The sequence below is a fragment of the Serinus canaria genome, chromosome 4 (assembly GCF_022539315.1).
Source record: "Serinus canaria isolate serCan28SL12 chromosome 4, serCan2020, whole genome shotgun sequence".
Lineage (NCBI taxonomy): Eukaryota > Metazoa > Chordata > Aves > Passeriformes > Fringillidae > Serinus > Serinus canaria.
The window spans coordinates 28,520,039-28,546,919 of NC_066317.1; the positions used below are offsets into that span (position 1 = coordinate 28,520,039).

General features: G+C 38.5%; 1 protein-coding gene across 1 annotated transcript in view; it reads right to left on the minus strand.

Moving 5' to 3' along the window:
- The window catches only part of FBXW7 (F-box and WD repeat domain containing 7), a 177,082-nt gene that overhangs the window by 93,037 nt on the left and 57,164 nt on the right, over window positions 1-26,881 (minus strand). Inside the window, exon 2 of the mRNA XM_030238957.2 lies at window positions 6,717-7,274. Coding sequence (XP_030094817.1) covers window positions 6,717-7,205 — 489 coding nt within the window. The 5' untranslated portion in view covers window positions 7,206-7,274. The remainder of the gene's footprint in view (window positions 1-6,716; window positions 7,275-26,881) is intronic.

Consider the following 26,881-nt stretch of genomic DNA (forward strand, 5'->3'; position numbering starts at 1 on the left):
GTTTAAGTAAGTTGCAAAGATTCTTGTTGAACAGTGCCTGTTGCCCAGAAGGATAAAGCATCTCACATAAATGGGCTTAAACACTCCTTCAGAAATCCCTCCAGACAGGCAGAGCAGACAAAAGTGTTTTCTGAAACCCTGAGCAAGAAAATGGCTATGCACCAGCTAATAATCTTCCTGCTCCACCTCCTCACTTGGATGTTAAAATTCAGGTCCTTACATAATACATTGCACTCCTGTTAGTCTGATATCAAGCGGCATTTTGCCTACACCATAGAAATCGGTGACAATATTTGCTGGAAATAATGCAGCTTATGCTTTTCATGAATTCATGTGTTTAGGGTTTTTTTAAGTGTTTATTTCCTAACTGAGGTGGCTTCAACATTAGAGACATTTAATATTAAAATTATTATGTAATGTTGAATTTTAGAAAAATAAAAACCAATTGAACAAGGTTAAATTCATAGGAGGTTGTATACAAGTGATCATTATTTTTTTCCCCACAAATCAACTCCCATCAAGCTCAAACCAGGGATGAATGAAGCTGTAAATTACTGTAGCTGTTTAGAAACAATTTCTAAGATAATCAAGTAGACAATGCTCCTATAAATATAAAAAGCTTGCAGCAGTTCAAGAAAAACAACTCATCGTAATGGGAACAAAAAACATCAATTACAAACAAAATATTAAAGTATATTGAAGTCATTAATACTTAAAAACTATGAAACTGTGAGTTACGGGAACAGTTATGCAAACAAAGACAAAAAAACCTAGAACAAGTTAAAGATTGTACGTATTATGATCAAAATATTTTTAAGAATGAGAACAATCAAAAATTTCAGAAATACCAAATAAACCTATAGATTTACAGGAAAAAAACTTGGAAAAGTAAACAGAGTTCAACCTAGATAACCCTATGGTGAAACCCAGGTGTCAGTACAAGAGAAAATAATGCAGTGGTTGTCATAAAATAGGATTATAGCATTGATGACATTTTCTGGTATCATGCTGGTATCACTTCTGTCATAAACACCAATTTTGATAAGCATAAAATATTGCTGGCATGATTCATCTGCTAGTACTACAATTTCAAGAGTATGAGCACAGGCAGACAAACAATTTAAATCTCAAGTAAGCAAGAATGATAATTTACATGAGCTATTTCAAAGTGACAGCAACTGCAAGAAATACTTTTTTGTCCTTGAATTGCAACAGAATCCCACATGTAGCAGGATAAAAGCATTTAAGTGCAGTTGCAATGAAATACGGGATGTAAGAGTATTTGTTTGCTTATGGTGTGGTTAATTGTTACCCAGAAGAACTCAATTAATACAAAGTCATCGCAGAGCTCTGGAAATAGATGCCACAAATACAAAGCAATCAGGGAAGAATCAGCATCAAGAACATGTTTTTGTCAGACTGCAATATGTATTTACTTAGCTCTCTTGTTCTATTTAGCATTATTAAAACAAATACAGCAACATTTGACAAGACACAGATCAACTGGAGTAAAATTAACAAACAGTAAAGGGCCTAACATGTGAGAAAACTCCAGTCCACTTTAATACAACTGAGCATTCATTCTGTAGGTACAAAGGACACAGGCCAACCTTGCAGAACAGAAAACTCTGAAAAAGGTTTGCATCATATTAGACAAATCAGTCAAACATGAAACCCCAATGCATGGAATTATTTGATATATCAATAGGTAAATACATCACATAAACAAATTTTAGCTGTCCATGGCACAGCTGCTACTTTGTTTTAACTGCAGATCTGATAACATAGAATCATTTAGGTTGGAAAAGGTCTCTTAAGATCATCAAGTCCAGCGATCAGTCTAACACTACTGCAAGTCAGACACTAAAGCATGCCCCTAAGGGCTACATCTACACATCTTTTAAATACCTCCAACGATGTTAACTCAAACTTCCCCCTGAGGAACCTGTTCCAGTGTTTGACAAACCTTTCCTGCAAGGAGTGTATCCTAATATCCAATCTAAATCTCCCCTAGCGCAACTTCAGGCCAGTTCCTCTTGTTTTATCACTGGTTACCTGGGAGAAGAGGCCAACCCTCACCTGGCTACACCCTCCTTTCAGGTATTTGTAGAGAGTAATAAGGTTTCCCCTGAGCCTCCTCTGGGCTAAACTACTCCAGCTCCCTCAGCTGCTCCTCACAGGACTTGTTCTCCAGACCATTCACCAACCTCACTGCCCTTCCCTGGACCTACTCCAGCACCTCAGTGTCCTTCCTGCAGTGAGGGGCCCAGATCTGAACACAGGATTTGAGGTGCAGCGTCACCAGTGCTGAGCACAGGGGGACAATCACTGCCCTGCTCCTGCTGGCCACACTACTGCTGATCCAGGCCAGGATGTCATTGGCCTTCTTGTCCACCTGGGCACACACTGGCTCATGTTCAGCTGCTCTCCAGCAGCATCCCCAGGTCCTTTTCTGCTGCGCAGCTTTCCGGCCACTCTGCCCAAGCATGTAGCACTGTATGTGGCTGATGTGAGCCAAGAGCAGGACCTGGCATTTGGCCTTGTTGAGCCTCACACAGTTGGCCCTGGCCCATCAATCCAGCCTGTACAGATCCTCTGTGGAGCCTTCCCACCCTCCAGCAGATCAACACTCCCAACCAACTTGATGTCACCTGCAAACTGACTGAGGGTGCACTGGATCCCCTCATCCAGATTGTTGATCGAGATATAAAGACATGTGTGATTCAAGAGGAATGTTCCAACACCTGAGTGCTCAGAAAAGTATCAACACAAACAAAAAAATAGAAAAATATGCCCAAGGGACACATTGTCCTTATTTACATTTGAGAGATCTTTTAGGGAAGAACTTGATTGCTTAACATACAGGGAGAAAAAAACCACATTTGTTAAACAGCTCCTCAATGAAACATGAAAATAAAACAAAATTGTAATAGAAAAAGTCATAGAACAGGAGGAAGGCAGAGTAAAGGTGGAGAAGTTTAAACACTGATGATAACTAACAAACTATTAAACAAGGCTTGACAGAGATTTGCCTTGCTGCACAGTTTCCTGTTTTCAAACGGTGACATTTTTCAAAAAATAAGCTTTAGATTGCACAGAAGTCAATACAGAGCAGCTGACTATTTTATGCAGGAAATCATGGAAGGTAACCACAAGCATCCTTCTAGATTCCTGTGTGGTGCTTGTAAATGCAATGAAATCCTTCCTGAACCACCAGCCTTCTCATTTCAAGAGCCCATGCCCTTTACTCATAACATTTTCACAACATTATAGCAGCAATTATATCAGTTATTTGCACAGAGCAGTAGTATGAGGCAAATATTTTCATATATTTTATATATATCTATTAGAACACAGCAGGCTTGCTGCTATAAGGTGACAGGCAGCAAACCCAAGCAGGGTACACTGCGGTGCTATGGGGGAAATATGACATTTCCTTCCTTAGCCACACAGGATTCTGAAGGTCAACAAACAGAAAAAAAAATCAGATTAGAGAAAGACTTTTTTCAGTAGTTTATGAGGAAAGGAAGAAAAAAGACAAAGAACAGAGATATGAAAAAAACTAAGATGAGCTGCACAACACCTACAGTAGTAGCAGTTTGTCCTAGGGTGACTGTTATCCCCATTTGTGTGTGTAATTTATGCTGGATATCATGTTCTGTGCCTTTAAGACTGGCAGAGTGAAAGTTTTGTTTTGGGCCTCTTATCAGCCACTCGGCGAGACATACAGATAGTACAGTACATAGTGCTGCTTTTTTTGCTTTTTGCGCTGCTTTTTGCCTTTGCTCTTGCTTCTGCTTCGCTTCTGCTTCGCTTGCTCTTGCTTTCTCCCCCCCCCTTCTCATTAGTTAATTTAGCTAAACAGTCCAAATTCCTTTCTGGACTGCTTCCCCTGCGTGGTCCTGCCGAACCCGCCCCGGACTGGGATTTTGGAAACACCGAGAGTTTGCACCCTGTGGCTGCAGCAGCTGCCCCAGCGCCGGAGGGACTGAAAACAGCAACCACCCCCAGGAGAGACTTTGTGAATTTGCCATCTTTTTCAGAGCGGTGACAGAGTGGTGTCACCTGGTATTATTCATTGTGAGTGCCGGGGGGTGCTGTGCTTGTCAAATAAACAGGTTCTTTCCACCTCTCTCCGAGGAATTCTTCCCGAACCGGTTGGGGGGAGGGGTCGTGTGGGTTTGTTGTTTGGAGAAGCCCTTTTTGGGGATTCTCTCCCAAATTTGCCCTAAACCAGGACACAGCTGCTATTTTGTTCAGTCTCACTGTTATCTCTTGGTATTTGGTAGTGGTCAAAGTGTGCTGCCCATATGTACAAGCAGAACAAACTGTGTTGCATCAGGAATGCTTCTGAGGAGCCAGGTTTACATCTGACACACAGACAGGCAGTAGAGCATTCAGCCATCACTGCCTGTAATGCTGGCACAAAGCAAGAACAGCACACAGCAAGGTAATTCAGCCAGAGTTATGAGAACTGTAATTGACTACAAACACTGAGAAATGTCTGAAAAGCTAAAAAAAATCTGCCAGGTTCAAGTCTCCTAGGATGAGTCTATCCTCAACAGGTAGAAGCAGAAATCTCTTGTAAATATAGCTGATGAGTCTGCTAACACTCCCTTTTCTTCGCAAAAGCTGCATATTAATTAGTCATGCTTATTTTTATTCTGGTAATTCATTCATGCTCTCACAGATGTATTTCCACAACACTTTTTAACACAGAATGTGCTCCTCTGGTTAAATATGGTTTATTAATGAATTGGTAACATTAATGTTGTATGTTGTTGGTTCTAATGAGTAACCACTGTGCTGAGCATGGCACCCTCAAGCAGCTTTCTAACCTGTGCTGATACTTCAGGCACACAGTTGAAGCTTCCTAAAACAGAGCTGCACCATGAAAAAAGTCCCAAATATGGTTTGCTACCTGGCTGCCCAACAATTCTTGCAGAAGCACAGCCTGGGGACAGAGCACAGACAAAAATGGCCAGGTCTGCATTGAATAGGCAGGGCAACTATCAGACAACACAGAAATTTTGCATCTGTACAAAGATCTTTCAGACATCTCATTTTCTTCAGGCTAAACTGTCTTGTTTCAGTTCATGTCAAATATGCCTCAAGAAAAGAAAGAAAAAACTACATTCATTATTGAAATCAATAAAAAAAGCTTCAGAACTGGCCACCACTGAAAGTTATGCTCTGCTCTGTCTGTGTATAATTTGAGTATAGTTACTTACAAAGTACTTCAGCAAGTTTCCAATTCAGAGACTTTAAAACATAATTTTGAGTATAAGAATTTCCTACATTAATTATTGTCCATGCTGGATGCAAGTTGTTATATGATACTCAGTAAAATATACTAAATACAGGAAAACCTGTTGACATGAAACCAAGGATTTCAGTAATAAAATCCATTCAATTATATGAAATATGAGAGTATTTCACTCCAAATTAGAAAGCACATAGTTCAGTACCCTGAAGGGTAGAATTATAAATATAAAAATATATTAAAAACTCATGTGAAAACATCACAACTTTTGAAAAATCAAATATGTTAGCTGAGATACTTTAATATGGAAGTGAATTGCATGCTATCGTTATTAACAAAAAAAATTGCTGTAGAATCCAGAAGCAAATATTCCCCCAAATATTTACCTGTTCAGGTGCATCTTGAAGACTGAATAACATCTCTATACATTTATGCTCATAGTCAACCTGTTAACTTATGTTAACTGGCTTTTTTTCTGGTTTTATTTTACATCAGGTTTTAACTATTTTAAAAGTTTGAGGAGGTTTTATTTTTTGAAAGGTGAGAGGAGGCTAGGTATTCTATTAACAATTAATGAGTAAGAAAAATAAATCAGTCCATAGACCTAGAACATTCTCCCAGAAGAACACCAGCCTGCTCCTCTTTCTTACTAGTCAATATCACTGCTTTCATTATTTTACTGCTCCTAAGAGTTAATGGAATTCCTCCTTCCCCAAGAACTTGGAAAATACAGTGAACTACAAATGTGCACTGCAACCAATAACCAGTAACTTCTTTTTAATCTAAAATGTCAGATGTTATAAGTAGAAATAAAAGTATGAAAATTAATTTCCAGATTCTTATTGCAAATCTGAAGTTTTCAACAACCAGCACATAGGTTCAAGGTCCTCACAAGCAGGATGCAATAAGACATTATGTAATGACTTTCTAACTGAATGACTGGCTATCACACTTTTAAAAATCTGTATTTTGTCAAGGAACTCAGCAGACCAGCAGGTAGAACTTCATGTTTCTCTAATATTCCACCCTACTTTTTCATTACAATGTTTGCACCTAAATGAACCAGACCCTGTCTGAGAACACAACACGTGTACAATTGCTTACCTTCCCTTCTAGCACACTCAGAGAAGGAAAATAGCATAAATAACACCAGGAGGGTCTTATGTAAAAATATTTATAAAGCAACATCTTGGTATTTTGACCATAGCCATCAGAATGCTCTTCCTTAAATTATATAGGGGTATTTGCTCATGTCAAATGCATGCAAATATTTTTACTATTAACAACTAAAACAGCATAATTTTTGTGGACTACATAAATCCATCACTGTAAGCTCCTTAGGAAATAAAATGTTTGCTTCATTGTAAAACTTTAGTTTATGCTAAATATGCCAATTTTTTCCAAAATCCAAAGTTAGTGAGGATTAAGAGCACAAAAAAATGTAGCTTCTCACCTTTGTCTTCACGTAGAATGGCGATGACTGGTGAATGGGCAAGTCCATGAGGCTGTTGGAATTTGTGACACTATTACTGTTAGCATGTTCATCTTCTCTACTGCTGTCATCAGACTGATCAAAATCATCACTGTCCTGGTCCATTTCCTCCTCCTCTTCCACCTCCTCCTCTTGATCACCAGCATGTTCTTCGTCATCTTCCTCTTGGTTACAAGTGGAATCCTCATCCACTGTAATAAGTCTATTATTATTTTCTTCTAACTGCTCCTGCTGAGACTCATGCCTGTCATCAAATCCAGGTTCTTCTCCTCCTATCTCCCCATTCCTCCCAATGTGCTGCTCCTCTTGTTGTCGTCTTTGCTGCTGCTCCTCCTCTTCTACGACCCGATTCATCTGCTCCTCATCTACTTGGCTTGAGGAAGCATTACCTCGAAGAGATCCACCAGTTCGTCGCCTCTTGCTGCCCACAGAGAGCAGTTCCTGATTCATTTCCAAAAGCCAGCTTGCTACTTCTTGGACCTTGGCTAGGCTATCTGAAGATGCAAATGCTTTCACATTCTAAGGAGATAAAGAAAAAGTGGAAAAAGACAAATGTTACTTTTTTTTATTAGATAAAGTAGTAAAAATCTACTTAGTTGTATTGTTCTTGGCAACTAAAAACTTCCAGGAAACAAGGAATAATTTCTACTTGATACACTACTAGAAAAACAAAAAAAACCCACTTCAGGCAACTTTCTAGTAAGAGAATTACTTGTTCTGTCAAACAGTCTGATCACAGTCTCTTTAAACAGCAGATTCAGCAAAATTCAGAAGAACTAGCTGCCCTTCTAGAGAATCCACAAGAACCATTACCATTCACATTAACAGAAGATACGAGTATGCAATATTACTTGCAAAAAATTGTACACAGATCATTTCAAATGGCATTTATTTTCCCTCTCATTTGATTACAGACTTTGTATACTATTCAAAAAAACAAACTGCTTTTGGTCTTATGCATTAAGAGCAGCATATTTTTCAGACATAATTGAAAGCTTCATTTCTTTTTATTCTAATTTCCTTTTAGATTAATAAAGAAGAGAACACCCATTATAGAACACAGCCTTATCACTGCCAAGTCTTACACTGGCCAGAGAGATGCCCAGTGGTCAAAAGCAGACATCACTAGGCAACCTGTGTGGCCCAGAAATGGCACATATCTCACCTGGAAAAAAAATAGACTGTTAGTAGTTATGGGAATTTTTGAAGTTCTCCACCAAAGTCTAAGAATGTACAATAATTGTTAAATGAGTCTCTGAGATGTTAAAAAAGACCAAAACTAGCTGCTAGAAACTTAAAAATAATAATTCAAATTCCAAATTATTCATGCATTCAGCTACCCATGTGCCTCCAAGCAATATATAAGAACAAGGGACTATAACATAGACTAATTCATTATTAAATTTGGTATCAGATTTCCAGCTATACAGCCTTTGAGGCTGGCAAATCCAGACTCTGTTTTCCCTAGATTCAAGCAATGTGCTGAGTAGATGAATTCAGCCACAACTCAACAAGCAGTCAGACTCACAGGCTCTGAAAGCAGTACATGAAAGAGTTGCAGAGAGAAATTAGCTTTGTCCCTGTGTTTAGAGCCACTGTCCTTGGGAGCCCACCCCACACACTCAGCAGGCCACATGGTGAGAGAGAGACTCAGGAAGCACAACACCGCAAATACTGCATGGGAGCACAGCTTCTGAGTCTCCTTGGAGTAGGAGCAGTAAAGGATGTTTGCATGAGTACTTCAGCACAGGATGATCATCTCTGGACCTCCCTCACCACCACCATCACCCCCTCCTTTTTCTTAACTCACCTATCTCTTATAGTTGTTTGTTTGTTTGTTTGTTTGTTTCAAAAAAACCTAGGGCCTTGTATGGTGAACAGGGAACATATACACCCCATCTTTGCTCCATGACATTTGCAAAAACATTCATCTTATTGGTTAGTAGGGAACAAAGTAACAGAAACCATAGCTGTACTGTAATTTTCAGTGCATTGTACCCTAAAAGGCAAAGAAACACATTTACAGGTGTTTTTCCATTCTTTCTCTAAGGAAGATTCATAGCTGGGATTCTACACTTCTCTGCACCTTTCTTCCTTAGGGAAACACTATTTACATCCCAAAAACAGGGTTCTCACATTTCCACATATCTCCCCAGGTGATGATTCCTCCAAATAAAACCTTACAAGATCAGTCACTGAAATATGTGTTCAAAGAAAGTACCCATTTAATTCCAATCAGTGAATGAGAAGCTAAAAGACAATTAAGCGCCACACATTCAAAGGAAGGAAGCAGACACTGTGCTGACTCTTGATTTTTCCATGGGAAAAAAGCTTTAGGACACTTGGGTGCATGTGACCCAAAACCAGAAGCTAATGTCTGTGTTTTCATATTCAAGTGGTAGCAAAAGCAAATGTGTTTATTTTTCTCTGTACAGTAAGGAGCACTTAAGAAATATGCCACAAAGAGTGCATCTCTAAGAGAAATGTTTTCATTTAACATCTTTCCCCAAAGCTCAGAAACCTTAGCATGTGGGAGTGATGTTTAATAACACCATTTCATCAAAAGTCAAATTTAGTTGCATATATCATCTGATGGTAATACAACTTATGTGTCAGGCTTGCTACATAGTTTGGGTATTATGAACAAAACAATACCACATTTCTTTTCTCAACTTGGAAAGTTAAAGCACTACATAATGTAAAAAACAGTAGTAAAAAAAAAAGCTGAACAAGAGGTTTACATCTTCTTAATATCAAAATTCTAGTTTCCACCACAAATGTTTCTCCAAGTAGCCATAGGTGCAGCTTAAAAGTTTAATTGCATTTTTTCAGTATCAGTAGCATTATATATGCAAGTCCTGGTTTAGTATGTACTTGATAAAACTACAAATGCTGCATTTGTTTCAATAATTTAATGCGTACTTCCAATTTGTATCTGTAAGCAACCAACATAAAAGGTCAGCTTTGAAACATTAAAGTAATCAAATGCAAGAATATACTAAGTGTTTAAGTGACAACAATATCACTGTTGTTACTGTTATTATACCCAAATGAAATTCCAGGCAATTAAAAATGTACACTAGTACTAGTATATATTTTTAATTATTCCTACAGTTTTGAGTGACCACCAGTTCATGAAATTAGCTTTAGTCATTAGTGGTTTCCATTTTGCTCTGCATTTGCATGAATAAACTCAATTTGTTTTTTCAAGAAGCCTGTAAAATACATTATCAAAATTTAATTACAAGCAGTGCTACATCAGAAATCATCAGTATGCAGAGAGGTGATGCATTTGCTAAAGAACAGATGGATGTACATTATCTGAGAGATTTGAAACATTAAAGCTGCCTTCTGTCATGTAAGTGCTTTCAGAATTAACTACTGTCAGCTAATACACAAGATGCAATAATTTCCATATATAAGGCAGATAGGAATAAAGAAGGATTATTATTTTGCAGAAGAAGTGTATTTACAAATCAACTTCCAGAGAACTGAAATGATGTGTTTTCAACTAGTACAGTGTCTCTTTCATTTATACAGTCAGAGACCAAAATAAATCAACTCAAAACAAGAAGAACCACTGAGGAAAGCTGTTGTTTTTCCTACCTTAAAGATGTTTTTAATCAGACAAACACCAAAACACAGCAATGCAAGTGGCATGACTGCATAAGCATGCAAAACTCCAACTTGGTCCATTAATCTAACTTGGCAATTCCCAGGTAAGTTTCTTAACACTTGCATTGTATGGGAAAACAAAATGCAAGAAATGCCTAAGGAAAATGGAAGGCTCCAGACTGATCCAACAGTAAACTCAGAGCTGATGAAGGCATCCCACATCTCTACTGAAGCCTGTATGCAGCCCCCACCTCTATTGAACATTAAATGCTGTTTAAGAGTAATTCTTCAGCTTTATGAATTATATTTTCACAGAAGATAGATTATAAAAACAAATATGAACAACAGTTGCTCCAAACAAAAAATGCCAAGCCATACTAGAAGATTAAAGGGAAAACTGCTCAGGGTTATCTGCCACAACAGGCTGCATTCTGTACTGCGAGGATGACCACTTCACTTCCTGCTTTACTGCTGAAATATCTCTATCCTGCTAATACAGATTAAAAAGTCGTTAAATATTTTTAACCTATAAAACCACATAACTATGGGAAAATGAAATTTCCATCAGTACTGCTTTTTTTATTTTTTCATTTTTATTGCTTGACACTCTAAAGAAAAAAGAAAATTAGGTGGATGTAGAGAGGTGGAGGTTGGGGTGTGGTGTGTTTGGTTTTAACAAACTATAACAGATTGTGAAAAGGTTTTAAAGAATTACCTTGGAAATTAATGTTTTAGACTGACTTGGACCTAAGTATCGTGACAGCATTTAGTGAAAAGACAGTATAGCTACACACAAAACATCATTTATGGCCAGTAGATGCTCCTAGAACAAATCTTTTGAGATTACAGATTTAGTAGACAAAGACAATTGAACAAACACAAAAACTTCTGTAGATTCTTGACTAAATCTTAACACTGTAATATATCTGAGCTTTTTATTGCATTATTTAACTGTGCAATACTGAATTGAGTTAAATAGAAAGCAAAACAGGGACATCCCACCCAAGCAGAGGATCTCCTAAGACCTCAACATCCAAATCTACCTTCTGAAGAAGTGTAAGACCCTTATAAGCATACTGTGCCCAAGAACAACACTGATGCATTAGTCCTCACAAGCAAGCACTGCAGCACAGTAGGGCAGAGGTGCAAAGCTGAGACACAGGATACCAGCTCTGAGGAGAGGAAGTGATTTATTCCCAGACCCTCCCCCAAGCCTAAAATGACTCTCACAGTTGGAGCACACCTTCTACATTAGTTTCACCCAGAAGGTGTTCTGGGACAGCTGTGCTTCAACTCATTCTATAGGGGAGCAGGCTTGGACAATCAGGAATTAGGCTTTAAAAGGTGCACTTGATCCAAGCCCAAGCTGCCACACACGAAGTGCAAATACACCTAACAAGCCAGGCCATCTAAGGCCTGCTGAGCCAATTTGAAAAAACATCTATGAGAAGAGGATTTACATGCAGCATCAAGCAGGTATAAATAAATAACAGAGTTAACACTGAGACTGTGAACGATGTTTTACCAAAGAAACATATGTATTTGAGTTATGGCCATGATAGCAAACATTGCAAAACGCTACGAGCAAGACACATACATGATGTGTTTAAGAAAACAGTTAATATATTGGTCAGATTACTGGCTACACAGTTTGTATATTGGAAGGATTTTGAACAATAGCTAAGTAACAAACCAAAGCAGCCAACATGCAATAACTGAAATACAAAAATCAAATGAAGACTCTACAACCTTCTTTTACAGTTTGTGGTAGTTGTATGATTGTACAATATGGTACAATTATTCTCATGCACGGACTAAACAAAGTTAAAATAATTCAGACAGAGCAACAAATTTAACTAAAGTTATGAGCTTTAAATGAAAGTTACAGGATAATTTTGCTGCACTATAAAGGACAGAAAACATGATCATAGTAATGGAGTCACAAAACTGTGTTGAATACATTGCACAGATGAAGAAAATAAAAAACCTTCTGTATTTCATCAGCGCCTATGTTGATTAGAGCAAGACTGAAATAGAGATTTAAAAACTTTCAGTAGCTTTTCTTCAAAATAAAATACATCATAGAGAATGAAACTCACTCTACGAGAACACATGCTTTTTCTAAGAATGATAAACTACTTCTTCCAAGCACATACACACCTCAAATCTCTCAGTCAACTCCATTATTAACAGCTCCAAGCTCCAGAAAAAAATAGCAGCCAGAAAGATTCTCTGCTCCTGCTTTACTACCACATGCAATGTTTTGGTTGTATTAGAAATTATCCTGCTCTTTTTCACCATCTCAATATACTTTAATGATCAATTAATGTAGTTTATTCAGTGGTCACAACAAACATTAAATCAAAGTGCTCCTCTAATTACTTACTTATGTCAAACATAAATTTGACAGCAAACAAAAAAATAGATGTAGTATTCATTAAATTTTAAAAATACCACTATTAAAGTTTCCCTGTTTAAATTTAATTATGTCCAGCTGTATGTAATGTTCTTTTGCAGCCAATTTTAATTTTCTCCCTCTCTACTGAAATTCAGGCCAAACTTTCTCTCTACCTGCTGAAGCTTTTCACCAAGTCCTGGTGTCCTGACCTCTCCTGAATGTTTCTGAACAGATACTTCCAGGTTTCCCACCACACATGGTCTCTGCCTCCTATTCACCAGCTTCTCTTTAACCCCACAATCCTGTTTCAACAGACTTTACCCCTTCTCTCCCTATTCCACCATCCAACTTACTTTTTTCTTCCAGGACTGCTTCTGAACATGGCTCCCTCTCTAATCCCATGCCTCAATTTCCCATTCCCTTTAGCCTCCAGTGCTACTTTACAGTCTCAGAGACTTTGCTTTATTCTGAACCATTCCCCACAGAAAACAAAGGGATTTATTTAAAAGAGAGACACTATCTGACAATACATGGGTAGTGAGGGCATGACACAGCCATGTCCCTTGCTATCAGTTATGGGGACAAAACACACAGAAACCATTAAAAAGAAAACTTTGCTTTAACTCTGGGAATGAATCACATAATCCTACCCTGTTCTGGCACAAATACACAAAGTATTTAACAAGTGATAAAATATGAAATAGCACACAAAACCCACTAGAAAATGACAATACAAAAAGCAGTTTAGAAAGTTAGTAAATACTACAAGAATTTATATATATTTAGGCTAAGTGGCTTGATAAAGAAATATCAGAGGTAGAAGAGTGATGACTAGACCTTTCATAAGCAAGAGTTTAGAAGAAACAGGCTGAGCAGTCACATTCTTTAGATTATGATAAAGTATGTATGATCATACAACCACCTATAAGGTTCAGGCACACACAAACACAGAACCTGGATGTATTATAGTTCATGTGGACTCCTCAGATTCTCTTTACAATAGCAAGAGGAGCATCAAATCTTAATGCTTTAAATCAAAGGCCTTTTCTTTCCTCTTTGTCAATTTTCAACACAAGGGCTGCTCTGGCTAAAAGAGGGGATAATCTGAGTTGAAGTCATAGCAGCTTTTAATGCTCTAGGGCTGCTCTGGCTAAAAGAGGGGATAATCTGAGTTGAAGTCATAGCAGCTTTTAATGCTCTAGCACAAAGAATCATGCTATAAAATGTATTAATAGAAACTTGATGTCCATATTAAAGCAATCACCATATAAGAGGAAGAGAGAAAGTAGGGGATTTTTCTTTCTACAAGGACTTGTTCGTAAGTAATTAATGAGCTTAATTCTCGTATTTGAAGTGTTTCAAAACATGCCTGCATTCTCCCTGTTTCAAAAAGAAAGCAAATAAGCAATGAATATGTCCTGCATAAGTTCTGCTTTTACCTCGAAATTTGACACACGAGAAAATGAGAATTACAATGCTGCGGGGCAAGGTTGGGGTGGAGATAAGAGGGAAATGTGAAAGTGACCCATGAGGAAAATGTTGAAAGCCTCCATCACACAGTAATAAGAAAACTGTGAATTAAGAATGTTTTTTTAAAGAATTAAAAAAAAAAACAACCAACTATTAAAAATCCTTTTCCTCAAAGCCATCTCCCAGCTGACAAGTTATTAACGCACCAGTACAGTACTAGTGTAGAAATGGCTCAGGCCACTTTATCAGGAACACTAACAGCCAAAGTACAAAAGTTACTCCTTAATTTTAATTTTTCATTGTTATGTTTTCATCTAGAACAGTGAATGGCTATAATGTAGAATAAACCCACTTGCATTCTTTGGAAGATATCGTGGGAGGCAACAATCCACAGTAGGAGGAGATCTGTATTATCACCAATATTACTGTGTTCATATAAATAATTATGTTATTTTTAGTATTTATATTAGTAATGACTGTTATGCAGAAGATGGCTGGTTTGTCTTTTCACTAAAAACTCTTTAAAGAAGAAGGATTGAGCTGTAAAATGTGACAAGTTAACTATCATGTGGAACTAATGAAAGGCTTCTCTCCCCTTTTCCTCAGAAAAGGAAAAGCAGGAAAAAAAAAGCCTTGAGTTATTTAAAGGGTGCCAAGTTTTCCAGCAACTATTAAAAACAAAACAGGCAAATCCTCCATAAAATCATGTATGCTGCCACTCAATATCAAGCAGTGATTATTTTTCCATTGAAAGGACATCTAATGAATAAAAGTAAAGCACAATTTTCAACTGCATTGTCTTAACCTTTCCACTTTGACAACTGTACCATTACTTGGGCTCATATATTAAAATTTTTGCCTTTCCAAACAAAAACTCTAACCTGAATAACTAATGAATACCTGCTTATTGTTTTCCCCATGAATTAGATTACTACAAGAAGCCTACATTACTGCTGCTAGAGATGAGCAGAAGTATTCTTGTTTGCTCAGTTTAGAGCAGCCAGTTAATATTTCAGCCTCGTGTAAACTACTCTTTCTGTGCTTACTAACAAGAGAGAGTTTCTTGCCAAAAGCAAACATTAGATCACACTTCAAACAACATAAACAGAGTATCTTTAGATACATTACTTGAGAAGCATGTGGGCTGAAGAATTCTCAGTTTAGAAAACTAGGCAGGCAGTTTCTTATATGCCTTTCAAATGTAAAGATGCTGTGGTATCCCTACTTAGTGAAGGCTAGAGATGTACCAACAGAATCCTGCAAACTCTTCCATGATAGATACACATGTAGTAAAGAATTTCTCTACAAAAAAGGATCATGAATCCTCTTACAGTGCAAAAGGAGACTAAGCACTCCTTAAATCCTCAAAGGTTTGGACAATTTTGGGTTTCATTCAAAACATAAGTAAATGAAGTTTGTGGGTCTATGGTAGTTGTGAGGGCTTTCCAAGCTTGCCTGACATCTCCACAGTACTGCTATCCATTCTGTTCTATTTTCACATGCCTTTCTGTCCCCAGACTAGACCATCTATATTCCCTATAAAAGGAGTCCTTGGGGTCAGTTTTACAGCATCATCAACACCACCAAGGACCTCCCCAGCTGCCCAGACCAAAAACTGCTTAGGATAGTTTTATACTGCTCAAGGCCTTTCATCCATAGGAAAAGAGTCTGAGAAGAAACAAGGATGGACCTCTGGCCTTCTAGCAGAGAACTCTGGTTAAGCTGTGCTAGAGTGTTACTGTGTTATGGGAAAACTCTCCTGAGTTAACACACATTAAGCCATAGGTACCAACACATGAAACCAGAAATCTCAACTATGAAGTCTAGAGCTACCATTCAGTAACATTTATTTTATGTAAACAGGCAATGTGATTACTATGCAGAAACAACTCCATTCTTCCCAACTGCCTAGGTGAACAAGGATTTTATCTAATAGACAAGAAGCAAGATCCAATCACTAAATGCTGAAATGAGAAAAATACAAATGGAATTAACTATGAGGATAATTACTCACTGTAATAGCTCACTAGGAAGATGGTAAATTCATCACCACTTTAAGTCTTAAATTAGAAATATACTCCAACTTAGTTTAACACATACATTCAACAACTGCAGAACATGCAGCACAACTGCAGCTACCTGGTGAGCTGCCTGCCTCTCCCTGAGAATAGACATAAAAGAGAGATGTTGCCACCTCCTCTCTGTTCCCACAGTGACACAGAGACAAAAAGTATGACCAAACCCTGCCTAGTTTCAGTGCAGACTTATTTCACAACTTCTAGACTTAACACAAAGCCTAGAGTTGCATGGCCAGAACAGCCCATACATAAATTTTTCTTCAGCATCCATAACATTGATGGGCCCTGGCTAGGTCTGGGATGCATTTCCAGTGGGAAAACCTTAGCAGTACAGTATGCTCAACCACTTTACATATCCATTCACACAGACTGCCACCTCGCCTAGTGCTGCTTCACAAAGTTGCATCGTAAGAGCGATACAAGAAAATCTTCCAAGCAGAGCTGCTCATTATTAATGCAAACTATTCTGAAGGCAAAAGCAAAACAGCATTTGGCAGCAAGACCACTGCCATTAAGATGTTTGCCTGCAAACCTCAAAATGATTTCTGAAGTACTCAACTGACTTCTCTGTCTCAGTCTCTTTCCTGTCCACTAATCATAAAAGTAATTTTGGGTACATTTCCTGAAATTATAGGTTTTGCTAATATGAGTTGCAATTTTACCAGATGGCTGGCATCAGCTTCTGGTAAAATGGTAACGTGATTTCTTGGACTAAAACTACAACTCAAATGTTGCTGAAATGCAGCACAAACAAGCAGACACACAGAAGAGCAGAGACATCAAAAAACAAAAAATAAAAGTTATTTAGAACACAGGGCAAAAAAGATGGATCAGAAAAGGTCATCTTTAACTGAAGTGGGCTAACAGAACTTGAGAACAAATAGCAGCTAAATTTAGTCAAATTTAAAATTAATTTAGTTATATTAAAATTGGAGGAAGGGCAGGAAATTAACACCAAGTACCAAATTGCCCCTACCTCAGAGCTGTTAGAGAAAAGAGTCCTCTAATATGGAACAACACACAAACAGATGGAAACATATATACCCTTTACACTGAAAGGCATTCTAGTGGTTAAAAAGACAACAGCAGAATTAAAGCTGAGAAAAGTGAGAATCAAGACCTGTGACTGCTATTAAAGAACATTTTTCTCTGGGAGATTAAAAACAGTTGAAGAGAATATCCCTTTTTCAAGCAGCTCTTATACCACCTCTAATAAGCAACAATAATCAACTCGCTTTACTCCCAAGAAGCTTCAATGGACAGAACAGTATTTTTGAGCCTCTTAATAATGACTAATGATGTAAAGGAGAAGCAATGCACATTATGCCATAATCTGATGCAGAATCTCACTATTGTGCATCAGACAAACTTCCTAGAAATTACTATAAGGTTATTTTTAAAATTTAAGAATATTCTACTAATACCAAATAGCCTTCCCTTCTTCTGAACTTAACACTTTTTCATTATTCAGAGTGAGATGACTTGAGAATTAAACATCCAAGTCTTTCCAAGTTATCAACAACAAATTTTACCTCAAGATACAAAACTGACAATGCTTATTCCAGGCTACTGCCCAAAATTTTTATTTTTGTTTTCTGTTCCAGTTGCCTATTCTTTAAAAAAGTCTGAAGGACAATGTCAACAGTATCCTGGGTGAATTAGGAAAAGCATGGTCAGCAGGGGAAGAGAGGTGATCCTGCCCCTCTGCTCAGCCCTGGTGAGGCCACCTGGAGTGTTGTATCCAGTTCTGGGCTCCTCAGGACAAGAGAGACATGCAGCTCCTGGAGCTGGTCCAGTGGAGGGCAACAAGGAAGATGAGGAGACTGGAGCACATCTCATAGAAGGAAAGGTTTACGGAGTGGGGCCTGTTCAGCCTTGAGAAGAGAAGACTGAGAGGGGACCTCATCAATGTTTGTCAGTCCCTGCAGGGAGGGTGCCAAGAGGATGGAGCCAGGCTCTGCTCAGTGGTTCCAAGCAGCAGGACAAGAGGCAGTGGGCAGAACCCAATGCACAGGAAGTTCCACCTGAACTTGAGGAAGAACTTCTTCACTGTGCAGTGACCACACACCAGAATGGATGGTCCAGAGAGGTTGAGGAGTCTCCCTCACCATGTGCTCTAGGATGGCCCTGCTTGAGCAGAGAGGTTGGACCAGATGACCCACCATGGTCTGTTCCAATCTGACCCATTCTCTGATTCAGCTATCATGTAGTCCTATATGCTGGGGGGGAGAAAGTTATTATATCAGTACTGTTGAAGCAGATTGGAGTAAAAAGCTGTTACGTAAGACAGACAAAGGCATTTCTTATTTGTGTTTAACTCACCACTTATAAAATTTCTGAGATAAGAGAAGGTAACTGGGGTCAGACTGGGGTAGAAGACATGCTTCATGCAAGCAACACAAGATATAAACACTGGTGTATTTTACCATTTTGGTGCGAAAAACTACAGCTCAGCCTTATTCCTACAAGGTTTCTCTAAAAGAATGAGGAGCAATATATATTTTATGAAGGAAGCCTATCTGTCTGCAGTCCCAATTCATATCTTACAAAGTGTTCAGCTGTGAATGTTAAATCAGATTTCTGCAGTATCCACTGAGCACTACTCTCTCCATTCTGAATGTTGTACTTTCAAAGATGAACTCCAAATTATGTACTTTCTTCCAGAGCTAGTCAATGAAACATGTTAAACACCTTTGCATCAACATCTGATAAGGAAGATCCTTTGATCTGCACTTCTCTACTTTTACAAGAAATACAAAGAGAAACATACAGGCAGCATTTACCAGACTTGCTGAAATCTGCTAATACACTGGTTTGTCTGCATTTTCAGCATCTTCATCAGCAGAAAGACATAAGTAAAACAAGGTCACATACTACCAGAACACAGCAGAACCAATTCCCTTTTTTAATGTCTAATTTAAAACAAAACAAAACAAAAAAATCCAAACCAATTACAGTCTCCACATGCTATTAAAAAAAACAGCAAATGCCTTCTCATTAACCTCACATCTCCAGAACACTGCCTAGCACACATTGGTTCCTAAGTGCTATGTTCTCTGTGTCACAGAGCAGCTTTATGGCACTAGATTTAAAATCTGACCTTGCAGAACAACAAGGCACTTGCTGACAAACAGCATGAGTGAGTGCCAGGTTTGAAGGAAGATGATATCCCAGCCTGTCTAAAAGAATCTGGCCCTGGCCCAAACAGACTCTTAGCAGGCTCCACTGGAGAAATGGAAATGGTTGTAATTATTGTTATTGATTTAATGCCCTTAAAATGCTTCTCTGAGAATTTTATTTCAGTAACTGATTAAGCAGTATGATTCAGCAGCAGGACATCTGCTAACAACCTACAGAAACATAGATTTCTTTGCTCAAATTATTTCTGGGACCAGGAAAGTAAGGTTTTGTATTTGCATGACCAGAGGTAGATAAGAATGTAAGGTGGCCTACAATTTTTATGTCAGGCAGGCATTCAAACTTTCCTTCCAATTCTACAAAGCCATCAACTCTAATATCCCCTGGTTTTGCTCTACAACAGTATCCTAGTAGGAAAGGTGATGTAACTAGAAGCAGCAAAGACAGCAGTATTCAGTGCAGTAAAGCACTGACCATGTATACTGTTATCAAATAAATTATGTACCTGAACTACCAAATAAAAGAGACCCTGATGGAGACAAACAGAAGCAATCTTAAAATTAGAAATTTGGATCATAATTTGAGTGGATGAAAAACAGGTTAAAGAGATTCTTTTCAGTGACTAATGTCATTTAAGATGCTGTTACTGCTATGCCACAGAATATTTTCAGAGCTTCAACAAAATAAACTGTCCATCCCTTACCATTCTAGAAAAAAAATAAATCAATTGTATCTCACCAGTTTCCTCTAAGGTATATGGTGTTGCTGGCACTGGGTTAAGAATGACAGATATGAACTGCTTGAAGGACAGCAGATCTTGCACCTTTCCAGCAGAGATGGGTAATGATTAGGGACCAATTAACATCTCACACCACTGTGAAATAAACACCTACCCATAAACTTGAAGCTGTACTCTTCAGTAAAAGCAAGGGATGCTCTGCTAGAATTATGGATCCAAACTTGACTACTGTCAGGAGCCTCACCAACCCACCAGTTCACCACCGCTGGAATCATTTCTCATGCCTATGTGGAAAGAGGCATGCAGAGCTAAGACAGTTTCTTCCCAACAGTGAGCCCACAACACAACAGCAGCTGCAATAAGGAACAGTCCCCCACATCACTGCCTTGATCCACCTTTACTATAGGCTAATCCATGTTCCTGATTTTTTAAAGACCCCTGTAGGTGAAGAGCAGTCTCTGTCTTTCCCAGACAGCACTAAACAGCATCAGCTGTACTGATCAAACACAGACTGCACCACTCCCCAGCCAAACCTGGTGCCTGCCCTCGCTGCTCCATGCAGTGTCTCATGCTTCACAAGGGTCATTAGCCATGCCACACAGCTGCCTTCTGGATATTGGAGACCAGCATATTTTGGAAGCAAGTAGATAGTTGCTCAGGTCCTACTGAAGTACTGATATTCAGAAGGAGAAATTTGCTAGTGGAAATCCAAAGCAGCTGAGATGGTACAATCTGTGAGACAAAATGGTTTGTCTCCTAAGTGCTACAAGAACCCACAACAGGCACGGGAAAAGTCAAATCTTGTTGACAACAAAGGACAGAGCTCTGGATGCAGTGAACACACACAAAGCACATTTTGGGTTGATTGTTTATTTTCTAACCTAGAAAAGATGCTAAAAACCAAAATTCATAAAATAACTGATTTAATTCAAATTTTGAGGCCATTATCCAGATAATTCAGAATGTTGTTTTATCACTATGGTGTAAGAGTGATGTGTGAAACAGCCCAGCTGCAAACAGTTGCATTTCACTCCAACTGTTTCTACTGATAGAGCGCCAAATTGGATGACTTTCTGAATAATACATTGGTTGTTGATAGCAAGAGCACCATTGAAAACAGGGCATTTATATTTGTTCTTACTGGAAAACCTGGCTGATTAGGTTATGTCCTATGCCATAGCTTGAAGTCTGCAAAATGGACCTTACCGTAACCTTCTCACTGAAGCAGCCCAAAAAGGCTTTTAGTAACTGTAAGGCTCTCTCACTAAATAGCTCAGTTTTTCAAAAGATCTAGTCCTCCACTGAGGAAAACAGAATATAGTACAGGCAATGTGAAGTTCAAGTCATCCCTCACAGCCTTCATGTCAGTGTGTATTTTGATTTTCTTATAATCTACACGTGGGCTTCCATGTTCTCAGATGCATGGATGATTAGCAAATGGTCCCATTCTGCCCAAAGTTCAGAAGTCACTTTTTAGTCACCTACACATAGGAGTCAGCTACTTGCTCAGTTGAAGCAATGACTAGATATGAGATATAAAACGCTACAAAAAATACAGCTGAACTTTTAAAGGTATTTACATTTTTCATTCCAATCATCTCAACACCTGGGAAATACCTAGCACACCAATTTTCCTTTCTTTCTTTCTGTAGTAAAAATCCTGGAAAGAAACTAGGCTCTAAGAAATGCTTTCATTTCCTGGTGAATTCCTCATAGATTTTTATCAAAGCCTAGTAAGAACATATTTTCTTCTTGTAACAGTGCAGGGTTTATGTACTGAAATCCATTCCCACAGAGCTCCTAGCCATTCTCAAAGGTACTGCAGTCAACACGGAGTAATGGCATCAATGAGGTCTTCAGATCTGCACTTTCCCCTCAGACACTAGTGAGATCAAGGATATGTTTCCAAGATATCTCATCATCACAGGTGGGCATTGACCCAAAACCCCCAAGCTCTTTTAGGCACTCCTGGTATATTTTTTCAATATGTTAAACAACTACTTTGACATGGAAAGTACCAACTGTTTCAGGAACACAGCTGTTCTCGGCAGGAGCTCCTGCACTCAGTGTTCACTTCTCTGTTGAAGAACTGACCATTTTAAAAATACTGATCAGCATAAATTTATTGTGGCTCTTCTTGGGACTTCTGGCCCAAAGGCACTTTTCACAGACTGCCCAGTTAGTCTTGCATTCTTTGATTTTTGAGTCTCAGGGGTGTGGAGAGAGAGTGAAGAAAGCCTGCTGCACATCTGGCTTGGAGTTGAAACTGTCAGAGAGAGCAACATTGGACACTCCCAGCTCTAGGGCTCACCAGAAAAAAAAAATCTGAAATCAACAGATTTGGATCTGCTTTAAAGGACTTGTTACAAGGTGGACAGGAGGTGGCAACCTAAAAGTCTGATCCCAAGCCCATTCAGTCTCAGGTAATAAATTTACACATTCCAGAGACTTTTTCTGATGAGTCCTAACATCTCATGTCCAGCTGATGGTAGCAGGACAGCAGCCTGGGCATTACTAGATGTTTCTGTCGCTGCTCAAGGAATAGAGATTGGATGATGAGTGCTCCATTACCATTCCCCAGCATGGCAATACTAAGCAGCTCAGATGCAGGCACCATCCATCAGTGACAAACGGTTGATTTAGCAGAGATCACATTACCAACCTCAAAAAAGCATGAGATTTCTATGGGCTTGCACAGAAATTCTCTTAGTTATGCAAGAGAGAAAAATGGAAAAAAGCTTCAGCAGACTTTCTAGTAGGACTTTTTTAAAATATAAAAAAATCAACTTCAGAAGCCTGACAGCAATTTTTAAACAGATATTTTTGAAAAATCATTTAGTTAGTGTTCCTCCTTCGTAGTTGTGTGCACACAGTTCCAGTGGAAACTGAAATATTCGTTGAACTTTTTATACCTAGAGATATACGAGGACTAAACCCATCAGCATAGGGAAATCCTAGATCATTGAATTAGATAAAATTGCAACGAAGCGGACATATATTAAGTTTAAAATAGGTAAGGACTAGCAGCTAATAGAAAACAAGCACTCAGCAAGCACCCCAGCATGCTTATTCTGCACAACATTTATTTTGCTTTCGAAGCACACTTCCTGACACATTAAAATAAGCTATTTAAAGGGACTTCTGGAAAGAATAGGAGTGTAGAGACACATGCATACACTCTTCATGAGGCACAGCCTCAGTATCCCACACCCAGCCTGCTTATCCCTGCATCCAACCAGATCTCTTGGCATACCTGCGCACATAAGCATCACTAATCCTCCTCAGTCAGAATGAGCCAGGTTAGCTTACAAGTTTAAAGTCTCAGCTAAGCAGATTCGTTTTGCCTGAAATAGATTAGGAAGCACTCACAAGAGCAGTTCCACACACAGATTAGAGATGAACAATCTACTTCAGGGGCACAGGGCAGGCAGCATGCAGCCACAACCTGCAGCTGGCCCAGCTGAACCTGAACTCAATGCCCACTATGGCCCAGTCACATTCACCTGGGAAAGTAGCAACAGCTCCCTTCAGATTCATGCTCTGCTCTGTTCCACAGTTTCTCCTTGCTGATAAGACCCACCAAAGGTCAGCTAAGGATCTCAAACATAGTCTTATAAAGTAGCTGGCATCTACAGCCTACAAAGTTTTAGACATAACACACATCTCAGAAATGCTAAGTACCTTACAAGTGATATGTAGGAATGAACTGCTAGCACTTCCCTTATTTAATCAGAGAACAAGCTGTAAACACAATTAAAAGTGTTTAATATTTTCCAAGCAACAAAATTATTTTTTTGTTATTTTCCCTCGTGATAAACATAAGAGGAAAAGAGTACTGGTCAATTGGAATTGCCAGAAAGATGCCATCTCACTACTGCAATCCATGGGCTTCCTGCTTCTTTAGCAGCCACTTTCATAAGTGAACATCCTGAGAAAGCTCATGAGGACAGATAACTTCAAGGGAGAAGAAAAGTTCATGTCTATTTGCAAATGGCAAATTTACCACAGAATTTACCACTTGGACAGAGTGCTTTGCTCCCAGCTTTACTCTCAATTCTGAAAAGGGGTTTTGTTGGGTTTTTTTTTAATTTCTTTAAGTTGTTCCAATAACCTCAGAAATTTAACGAAATATAAAACAAGTTTGCAAATACACAGAAAGCATAAGAAAAGGTATCACCAATCCCATCATCAGTGGGCTCAAGGAGATGTACCATACAAGGGCAAATGCATTCCACAACTGGAACTATAAAGAAGGGTCTTTCTAAAGGTAAATGTTTTAATGTTTTCTACCACTACACTGCATTCACATGTGCCTACTTCTATTCTCACACCACTCCTTGTTACTCACATCTCCAAGAAGGTTTGAAAAAATTTTGCTGCAGCATTTTTTATCTACAAGAAGAAAGCAAAGCAATCAGGGAGAGCCTGAGATGCAGACGTGGACTGGACAGCTCCACTATTCAGGCTGATGACAGAACTTAGAGCATGCTTCAAGGAATGGAACATCATCAAGAACGTTCCTACCTTCTTGGTTTGTTTGCGTTTTTTTGGTGTTTATATTTTCATTTATTTTCTTGGACTTGGTTTGGTTTTGGGGTTTTTTTACCAGATCATAGATGCATGGAAGATCTATGAAGGCAGAAGAATTAGGCATTTTTTATCTATAAAAGAGAATTGTTCAGGAGTATATGCTGCTCTTACCAAATCCTCATCAACAAGTAACAAAAGATCACAGCTGAAATAGATGAACAGCTGAACATAGAAACAGCTACAGACTTCCAATATTTGCAGATGTGATAATAAAGTAGAAGAAATAAAATGCCAACTGAATCTCTTCTGTTCTGGTAGCAGCAGTGCCATACACTATTTCAAGAGTGACTTGGAATCATCCAGCCATTGACATAAAAATCTCAAAAATCAACACCTCCAGATAATGTGTTCATTTGTATTTTATAAAATACTTGTAATAGTTTACAAGATGCAACGAGAGTCCAAAATACATGGAGAGAAGTTCCTTTGTTTTCAAAAGCATCTGCAGCTGGATTTGAGCATTCAGTTATTTCGTTCTGCAGGGACCACATCCTCAGTGACTGTATGCTTCAGTAGTAATGAACAACAGCAGGGACAGTGAAAGATGGTAATGAAGAAGTCTGTAAAAACTCTACCTTTTCTCTTAAAAGAAAACCCAAAGAAAGAATGGCAGATCTTTCCAAGTGCTAACATATCCAAAAAAAAGCTGTAGGAAATTAATCTATTCCTGCTTGTTCATATATCACCTCTATCCTTTTCACTATACTTTCCCCATGACTGAAATGCTCAGTGCTGCTGTGTCTCACTGCATTTCTGAAAGTCTATTCAAGTCCTTTGGATCTGCAGAAGTAAAACAAACCCAGATTTTGTTTTTTAATATGCACATTATCACCTCCAAATTAGTTACCAATAACCTTCATACCCCATACATAAACATTAAATTCAAAAGCGGGTACTGCTGTTTGTCCTTCATAGGGAAAGTTGTTTCTCCAGGTACATGTTTGACGAATATCAACCAGGATCTATTCTGCCTATCACTATTGATACATGTGTTCCTTTCCAGAAGGAATGAGCCAAGTGGAATCCACCATTTATACTGTGTAAAGATCAGTATAAGCTCAACAGAATTCATAAATCTCAGACCAAGGACAGAAGATATATATTTAGCTGCTTGCAATGGGAGTGATATGCTGCTTATTAGTTCACCCACTACTGTTTTAGAAAATTAGAATCAGCAACACAGGAAAGTGGGAGTAGATGAGATCACAGAAAAATTGTGCTTTGAAAAGAAATTGCAAGGTGAAGTTAGAAGCTGTGTATCACAACAGAGAATATTCCAAGCACATGTGGCAGTGTAAAACTAGAAGTGAACTAAGCATAAGGGGATAGGAAGGGGAAAAACGTGAAGCATAGAATAAATTATCCAGTGTAAGGTCTTAGAGGAATTATAGATAATTCATTACTAGATACAGAGTAAACAGAATCAGATCTGTTCAGCGCCTGTAGGCAAGAAAGTGCATTATTGATTTACTGTATTGTGCAAGGCTTGGAGAAAGACGACGAGTCAGGAGTAAGTGTTCCAGCATATCAATTTTTATATTTAGTAACAGCTGAAACAAGCAGAAATGGACACTTCATAGCATTAGTACTTGGTTGTTTATTTTATGCTTCAAGATAAATTGGCTTTGTGCACCAAGAAGAGGAAAACTGTCATAAAGGCCAAGAACTCAATTCCTTAATTTAATAATATTTAAAGCTTCTCTAACAATAGAGATGGAGTCCAACCAGCATTGTCCTTGCAGCATACCACCAACATTGTTAGGACAAGAAATACATACAGGAAACTAACAAGATGTTAAACCAGTCAGCCAGTGAAGTTCACTAGCCAAGCTAACTAATGTCTAAAGTAGATGAAGCGTTTATAAGGAAATATTTTCAAAAAGTGTTCATCTGTCTAAACCCCTCTTATTTGACATACCAAACACAGGCTGGTGTAAATTTGTATATGATCCTGAAATGCATAGGTTACTAAAGGCCAATGCAAGTTTCACATTGTGTAAAAGTCTATCTAGTCATTGCAGAAGTCTATCTACCTTTGCATAGGCTCCTTTGCCAAGTTATTTAGAGCTGCTACGACAGATCAGCAACTGGATCCAAG